We start from the raw sequence: 9505 nt of genomic DNA on the forward strand, positions 1-9505 counted from the left end.
ACACGCCTTCGTCTCAACGCAAAAGGGCTGGTCCGTGGTCGGAGCCAGATATTCGCTCTGTGAGGACATTTACCAGTTACAGCGGTTAGCCAGGATTGCAGTTGTAGACATATGCCATTCTCCGTATTGCAATATCAAGCAGACAACGCATGTTAACCTGATTAAATTTATATTGTAGGCGTTTACAAGGATGCCGAGGGCAATAAACATTTCCGGGGGTCACATACCTGTGTAGGAAAGCCTAGCACAATGTGAAATATGGAAAGGACGGCAGAACTTCAGGCTTGCGCTTCGAACTGCGACTCTTCGGGGACTTCGCCATCATGATCAGAGTTAACATCGTACGCACGGAACAGGATCTCAGTCGGCCGCCAACTTCGCTACGCGATGGACCTCAAGGAGTACCGTAAGAGAGGTGGGTTATTCATTCATTGTCTCGTAGCTAGACTCCGAATGTATACGTTCAATGCCAATATTATGTGAATGATAAGGACATGAACTCGTAAGATTACATGAACACATACAACTTGATAACTTAAAGAATTGTTATGGTGTTTAGAAGTTCCATTAAAGGAAGCCCGTTCATTTAAAACTTGTGTTAGCTAGAAAACACAATTTAAAGCAGAAAAGAGAGCAGAGATGCCATTTCTATAACTGTGTGTGAGACCTAACGAGTATTGAGGTTCTGTTTGGTAGGTGGCGATCTGAATAATTTTCTTTTGTCTACTTATCATACCGTCGATGACTATTATCCCTTGAACTCTAAGCGAAAGAGATGGTTGACATAATTGCGGGCTACCTCGAAACCGTCGGAGAAAGGCGGGTGTTTCCCGATGTAAAGCCTGGTTACATGCTCGCCTTGGTACCACCGGATGCCCCTGATCATCCCGAAGAGTGGGACAGCATTGTAGAAGATATCTACAACGTGATCATTCCCGGCGTGAGTGTAAAGTTCGAATTTAGATTATTTGAAGAATCATTGCGGTTAAGGAAAATACATAATTATTCAAAGACTATATATGTCTTCGTTTTGTTCGTGCCAGCTTGTTCTATGAGGAGAGCGCGCGAAGAGTTTTCCTCCTGCGAGAAAAGCACTTTTTCACTATCATGGACCTGTAACGTATTTGTCACATTTCAAATACGCCGGCCCAATAGTAGTTACATGCTAGCTCAATGTACTTTCAGCATAATATAATCCCACTTTCGTTTGTTACATGTAGTTAACCCATTGGCAAAGCCCACACATGCATGCCTATTTCCCGGCGTTGAACAGTCCCGCCTCACTGTTAGGCGACATGCTCGCCAATGGCTTCAATTGCCTAGGCTTTACCTGGGCATCATCACCTGCTGTCACCGAACTAGAGGTGATCGTCATGGACTGGCTAGCTAAAATGTTGGGCCTTCCTGACTGTTTTCTCCACTCGACGGGCGGCGGAGGGGGTGGAGTGATACAGGTGAGTTAAACGTTGAGAAGCGAAATCATGAGATTATTGTTATTATAGAAAAATAGGCATATATATATACAGAGAGAGGGGTGTGTGCACCTTTATTTTAGGCGTGGTCACACAAGACTAGCGAACGTATTTTAAAAGCAAACATTTAAAAAGGAACTTTCTACTGTGCCTCGTTTTGCTGTCCCTTCGAGACACCAAGAGATTGTGTGTGGGTTGACTCTCTGGAACTCAGTAAAAACAAAAGAAATAATGTATCGGTGTAAAAAGCATATCGGTCTCAAGCTAAGTGATTTCGAAGCTGGCCATCATGACTGAACCTAGAGCGCTATTTTCAGACGACCGCAAGCGAGGCCACCCTTTGTTCTTTATTGGCGGCCCGCACTGAAATGATCCGAGCCGAAAAATTGCGTGGCTTAGGATCCGCACAGCCTGTTGAGGACTGGCAAGTGATGCGTCGATTAGTGGCCTATTGTTCGGATCAGGCGCATTCGTCCGTCGAAAAAGCCGGATTTATAGGTAAGTTAGAGTAGGACGCACACGCATGGGTCCTAACTGCTAGGCAAGAAGCGATATGCACAGTGTCATAAAAAAGGGTCCATAAATAATCATTTCATAGAAAGTAATTCCAATGGCCCCAGCAAGAAACACTGCGTGAAGGTGCGACGATCTATTGTCTACACAATCTGTTGGAAAGATAAACTCTGCTTTGTAAATTGTAAAAAAAAAAAGTTTGTTTATCTACTTTTATTTCAATGAAACTTATTATATTGCGCTTTTACACTTATTATGCCCCATCGCGTGAACAACTATAAATCGTCCAATGGTGCTACAGAAACGTATTGTTATCACTGATTTTTCGACATTGTGCTTGCTTCTAAATAAATTTATATTTTATAACGATTTACATTTGATGACAGTTAATATTTTTAAAGGTAAGAACTGTATATATATATATATATATATAGGGTAGGACGAGCAATCACTAGCTGTCCTAAATGACCAAAGATCTGATTCACCAGTTGCAATACATAAATATTTGTGCTTACAAACGTCTTGTCCTGTCCATCTGACCCGTTATAATCCTCTAGCTTATTATTAATGTCAAATAATATTATTAAAAAAATCAAATAAGAAATTATTAAGACAATGTATGTATGCTTTTTAATACCCCATATCGGATCGTAGGCCTACTTCTCTCCCTATATGTATTCAATCTATTCGATGTAGAATCAGAAGGCAAACTATTTTTATTTATTTAAGTGTCTAATTTTAAACAATATATAAGTGTGAACGTAATGTCCCTATTGGCTTAATTAATCGTACTTAGCTCTTAAAAAGTTCCTGTGTAATGGGAAATGGGCATGGGACGCGAACGAGGTCACCCGAAGCGATTGTGATAGCATACGATGACAGTCGCATTATGACGGATCATAACTGTTTAACATAACCTTAAAATATGCGCTTCCGGTCTTTTTTTAATCTTCATCACAGGTTTAGTAAAGATGCGCTACGTAGAGTGTGACGAAGAATATGCGATGCGCGGCTCCGTCCTTCAGGAAATGATATTGCAGGATCGAGCTGCTGGCCTTCTTCCGTTTTTCGTCTGCGCCACACTCGGCACAACGGGTTCATGTTCATTCGACGATCTCGAAATTGTCGGACATATTTGTAAGACAAAATTATCCCATAAAGCAATGCATCTTTCTCACGCCGTCTGCAACTTATGATCGCAGGAAGCCCTACGATCATTGAATGCAGTTATGCTGAATTAATCAAGACATAATTTTTATCAAATGTTTAGTTTTCAACATAAAGCACCGCTAATCAATAGAGCCCGAGATGTTATTATAGTAAAGCTGCTTCGATTATTAAACGCACCTTTGTTTATTGACTGTGGGCTGGTGGCACCCGTATCGGAGGACAGGTCGAGATAATGGCGTCTGGCTTCATGTGGACGCTGCGTATGCAGGAACAGCTTTCATTTGTCCTGAGTTTCGCGAGTGGCTCCGAGGTGTGGACATGGCTAATACGTTCGCATTCAATCCGTCCAAGTGGATGATGGTCCATTTCGACTGTACGGCGATGTGGTAAGCGTCTCCCTCCCGTGGCATGTAATTAACCTACCTACTGATCTAAATGTCAGCGTTGATTTCTGTTCGAAATTATGTTCAGTAACCAACCTAGCTAATGGGACGACCGTGACATACTTAGGATAATACTTGAAGATCGCTATAGTTGATGTGCTGTAAAAAAAAAACAGTCAGACGGAAGGAGTTCGCAATATCTCATCTTAGATTCTGTTTAGGTAAAAAAATGCCACTTGCTGGTACAAGTGAAGACTTCTTTTCATTTAACCAACCACAATATGTACAAGGTATAGGTGGGCTGCAGTAACGATTAATGTCAACCTGTGAGATGATAGGGAAATTTCAAAATAACAATTAGATTCAAAATTTTAGTTTTTTTATTGACTGCAGCTAATTTCATGATCAAAAATGCATTCTCAAAATGATGTTTTTTTTTTTTTAATTTTCTGATAGTCATAATCTAATTGAAACAGAAAACTTTGGCCTCATAGTCGAACCTCGAAGATGAGCACTGATTTCTTGGCTATATCAGTGTCAGGTATAATGTTAGCCATATTTTGTGTGATCTCCTCGGAAGGGTTCAAAATTCTCGCGCCCTTCATCGCACCTTCAACGTGGATCCTCTCTATCTGCAGCACGAAAACACTGGTCTGGCCGTGGATTACATGGTGCGCAAATCTTGGGTATCTATGGTGGCTTACATCTGTAGCATCAGAAGTGTATATATATGTACATCACGCGTAAACGTATAGCCATTAGTTTGCAACTGACAGATCCTCTCGCGGATTGTTTTCATTGCGCAGCATTGGCAGATACCACTGTCACGACGCTTTCGTAGCCTGAAATTATGGTTCGTGATTCGTCTTCATGGTGTTACGGGTTTACAAAGCCACGTCCGGAGGGGAGTTCATTTAGCTGAGTTATTCGAATCGCTGGTTATGTCTGATCAAAGGTTTGAGATACCCGCGAAGCGGCACCTTGGTATGGTCGTATTCAGGTAATTCATCTTCCTTATGGTCGTTTAGCGTTAATGCCAAACCATAGTACTATCAAACCTCGTTAAACTAATTTTCTGGCAAGTTTTGTCAACTTCCTTAGGAGAAATACAAGAGAAATATGGCCTTCAACAACTTACGGATTCCATCCACAGGGATTGATGCATTGTTAAACTGTGTTAAAATATCAATTTCTTTAGATACGAGTGTATAGATCCGGTACAGGTAACAATAGAAATATTGTCAGTTTCAACTTGCCTGTTGCTTTCTCTCAGACTCCGTGGTGCAAACATCCTTACGGAGAGGTTGCTGAAGAAGCTGAACTCTTCAGGGCGTATCCACTGCGTGCCGGCATCACTAAAAGGAATATACGTTATACGTTTTACGGTAACTTCGACTCGAACGACCGAGGAAGATATTCATTCCGACTGGAAACTGATAAAGGCAACGGCTGACACTGTCTTGGCTGGCTCGAAACCGAGGATTAAGCTAGCAAATATTAAGGAACAGGCACCAGAATTCGGATCATCGTTGCTATTGGCCAATACTCCAATGACACCGAAGGTTCACACCGACATCTTTGATAGCGTTTTACGTAATGATCACGTTAATAATGGTCTGCTGCATCAACTTCCAATGTACACGCCTCGGTCGACACACGAGCATAAGTAGTTTCCGGTTCTGTGTATAGAGGACACCTTAGTTTTATCGCTGTGTTTCGGGTAAACATGTTGTTCCATAAATAGTGGAAGACATAATCAAACTTAACTATTGTTAATCTTGTTCACGGATTTACAGGTTATCGACGGAAGCTTTGCGGCGTTGTTCGAGCAACTTAGTCCTGGTGTACAAAGTGCCGTGCAAAAGTGGTTCGGCAATGCTAAGAAACAGTCGGGGCCCCTAGATCGGTTAGACGTTGCGAACATAGCAAAGGCTTCTCGTTCACCAAAGAACAGCATCCCTGAAGAGCTTGAAGATGGCACCGAGAATCGAGGCAGAAACGTATCACCAAGAAGAGAGTAACGTGACGTAATGAAACGCTAATGAGGAAACATTCGTTAATACTCTATAATTATTGGAATTGACATAGTTTTCTTATTAAGATGCCCTTAAAGGGTAATTATTGTAGCTTAAAAGCCTCGGACACGGTGCAATTAGAGAGTTTTCAATAACGCTATAAAAAAAAATGTCGTTTGAAAAACCACTGTAATCCCTAATAAATTTCAGCTAATTACCGAGGCTCTCACTACTAAAAATACTAATGATTGTTATCTGTTAAAGTGAAGAGGAGCGACTGAGGTCTTCATTTTCCTCTGCAAATAGTGATTTGAAATTGATGAATCGAGAACTAATTAATTAATAAATATTAATAATCCTATAATAAATAGTAATAAGCTAATTAGCTAATAATAATAATTTATCAACAATATTAACATCGTTCCATAGCTAGCCGCGTGCGACTTTCCAGACCTACATATACCTTCATTTGCCATTAACCTACAGATACTCACGTTGTATCCTCACGGCTACCTTTAAAGTCATGTCAATATATCTATATATATATATATATATATATATATATATCGAACATACAATGAATATCAAATAGAAAAAGGCTCTCATTTACCGTCCTCAAGTTTGTCCTACATGCGAAGTAACTGCGGACTATACGATTAGTCATCCGAAACTGGTTTTCTGATGCTTCTAGGCGTATAATAAACGAGTGTTAATGATTACGTACAGCTACCGTTGTTAGCATTGTACAGGACCGCGAGGCTTCACCAAGGTTGCTTTCAATGTAACTTCAACAAATTGACTAACGACTGATCCCGGCAGCTCAGTTATGTCCGTGAGCCGCTGGCTAACGCTGTTTCATTAATTTTATCAATTCATAGTGGTCGATACCGAAATATAGGTAACACCACAAGCACTAGAAGAAGACCAGTAAGGAGGTCTATCATACAGATTTCTAGAAGTGTCGCTCTCAAATAATCAATTCTGACGACGGTATCCTAATAACTTTATCTATTCTCGTACGGTAAAAATAACCGACAATAGAAAAAATCTGATCGCTATGGCACGCTCTCCATTTTGTTCTTGCATAGTGTACTTACTTTAGTCACAATATTGCCGTAATTAACCATAGAGCATCACTGCGCTACGACGGATTATTCGAAGAAAGACTTGAAGATTGCTTTAGACGAAGGTATCATCTCATACGTCACGATACTCCTTTATACTAGAAACAGCTAGTCGATTATAATCACAGTCTTTATTACTATTCGGAGCCCATACCCATCGAATAAATTGTCTTAAGAAAAAAGTTAATGTACAATGTCAAACAAGGAGAGCAGCATTTACGAAATCAATAAAATTAAGAAACATCAGCAGACATCTTGACGTTATTACTATGTTGCGCAATATTAATAACGTTGAATATAATGGGTCAAATTCTAAAAAAAAAACGAATAAACGTCTTTAAAATGTAACATTTGATAGTGCTGATTCAAACGTACACATCTACATATACATACGCAATTTTGTGCGATGATGTGACATTTTAGTATATGAAAAAAGTCAATAATTTTGGTGAAATAGCAGACGATAAACATTGGATGGTTGACTCTCAGTATAGGCCTCTATTGTGTTTCCGAGTGGCCAAGAGCGATGAACAAGTGCTCCTTAGGTATACACTCCGTATCGAATGGATCACCCTGCAGATTAACGTCTAACATTATAAAATACCTATAAAAAAAGATCTTTCTTTCTAGTTTACTTATCTTTGTCTCTCAGTTAAAGGATTAGGTTTGCCAGAAACTAACGGCAGAAAAAAAAGTATGGCTTGTAGCAATATATCGCAGTGAATAAATTTATTAAATATTTGTCACTATTTTCGACGACCGTCGTCCATCTTTCGATTTATTTATTTCGACTCTTGGAGAATTTTTAGATTTGGTGTTCAATAAGTCATTGGACAAATTTCTAAGACTCTCTCCGTTACCAAATACATTGTATTGAATTTTATATACCAAGGATCCGAAAAAAAAAAAAAAAGTAATAATAATCGGCCAGCACGAAGTCTGTCCATTCATACTCTTATGAAGTGGTTGTAACAACCTGCAATTGGGTAGGGTATAGGTAGAAAATGAGGATTCGCTCAGTCGATGGGGTATCCAAGCTCTCAAGTTTAGTTTGGCTGCTAGGAGTTGCATGAACCCAGTTCACGCTCTTGGTAAACTAACGAGCTTTTACCACCCAGGTACCCCATCAACCTTAGACGGCCAACCGAAGAAAGGTGCACTTTCCAGTTCGAAAAGATCATCCTCGAGTTCAGTTATAGGGCCCTCGTCACAAATTATTCGAGCCATTCCAACACCTTATTAGTTAGTAAATATCGTAGAACACAACTTCCAGCAGAAACATCCATCTTTGTAGCTTCAACTCTAAATGAAGTTCCCTTTGATGCGCAACAAAATCACAATGAGTTCATGCAGGGGACGGAAAGCACTTCCGAGTGATATAAATATGTATGTAGGTGGACATTGCATTGTGATTCACTTGTTTATGATACGTGAGGATATCGCCATAATGTTACTTGTCAGTTTCAGACGGTCTCATGTGATAATATGCACGTAGGCAAACTGAAAACCCTATTTGTAAATTGTCAAGTTGACATGTAAAATTGGCATGCCAAACTTTCTTCTGCCATGCTTTCTTCACATGTGTGATCGTCCATCGCTGTCAATATTGGACGACTCGAAATCGTCGCTTTTGATTAGGTCATATTTAAAATATGGCTAGGTTTACGTCAAATGCACGCACATTGATTGTAAGAAAAGAAACAATAGTATATTTCGTGAACGTCTGTCTATAACAAAAGACAGATCCTTCTTGTTTTGAATTCAGTTTTGTTTCTTGGAAGTTATTGTTTTATATCGTTATATATGGTTAGCAATAACTCGCGACAGGGATGGCACGGACTATTGTGAAAATAATTTATGTTTAATTTTAAGATGGTTTTTACAGATCTCAATAAATTAACGATTCGAACGTATTTACAAAAAAAAAGAACTAAAAAAACGCCACAAATAATTTAAAGGATTTACGCTCAACCACACTGACCGAGGGGTCATTTCAGTTTCATAGGACAGTCTAGACAGAAAGTTAGATAACGTCACGAGGCATATTATTCTTAATACATTTTTGACAAAGCTCCAGCATCGAACTTAGTAACTTTAAAGTGCTACATTTTTTTCCTACTTTCAACGCGACAAGCTTGAGAAAAGAAACTTAGATCATGGAACTTCCTCGATCGGGCTTGATATAATCTTTCCTATCGCAGTTGACGGCAACTTAATTTTTGTCTTGAAAATCAGAAACATAACTGAAACGGAGCTGAATATTATCGCTCTCAGGATTCGTTAGCTACTTGTGTAGGTATTTGGGTTGCAAAACCTGAATGTCGGTCGGGCTCAAACGTTAAAGGTTCAGCGATATGACCGAATCCTATCAGTCTAATAAATATACACCGAGGTTTAAATCAATAGAGATCGGTTCAAATCTACCTAAAATAAATTCACGAAAAACCTACGACGTACATTCGAATCAGGAATATTTTTAGCAAAAAAAATGTCCGCCACATGCACGGCTGACTTCTTCTGACCTTTGATAAATCCCCTTTTTCTTTACGTAGACTAACTTGCGCCAATTTTCGTTTAACGCACGCTTATTGTTTGGTATCACACAATCCATCATTCTGTGTTCGTATATTCGCCTATAAAAGAGCTTCCGCGCTCACTCGGTAAAAATCTATCGATGGTACCATTCGGACTCAAATCCTGTTTCTTGACAAACCTACGAGTGCTTCCTTGTTGTCGCTACCGCAAATGCAATCATCAGCCTTCAAGCAGGCATAAACTCGCAATACCTCAATGTATAATGCCAAATCAGAAGATTAGGACACAATCGA

At 39.6% G+C, this 9505-nt stretch overlaps 1 protein-coding gene across 1 annotated transcript; it reads left to right on the top strand.

The window, feature by feature from the left end:
• The first annotated feature begins 423 nt into the window (after window positions 1-423).
• Window positions 424-7025, top strand: LOC111270048 (histidine decarboxylase). Its single transcript, XM_022850042.2, has 9 exons — window positions 424-940; window positions 1221-1454; window positions 1790-1970; window positions 2946-3122; window positions 3379-3541; window positions 4119-4209; window positions 4345-4538; window positions 4812-5100; window positions 5335-7025. The coding sequence occupies exons 1-9, from the start codon at window positions 776-778 to the stop codon at window positions 5557-5559; spliced, it is 1719 nt and encodes a 572-aa protein (XP_022705777.2). The 5' UTR covers window positions 424-775; the 3' UTR covers window positions 5560-7025.
• The last annotated feature ends 2480 nt before the right edge of the window (window positions 7026-9505 follow it).

This window comes from Varroa jacobsoni, unplaced genomic scaffold, assembly GCF_002532875.2.
Source record: "Varroa jacobsoni isolate VJ856 unplaced genomic scaffold, vjacob_1.0 scaffold_1436, whole genome shotgun sequence".
NCBI classification, from domain to species: domain Eukaryota; kingdom Metazoa; phylum Arthropoda; class Arachnida; order Mesostigmata; family Varroidae; genus Varroa; species Varroa jacobsoni.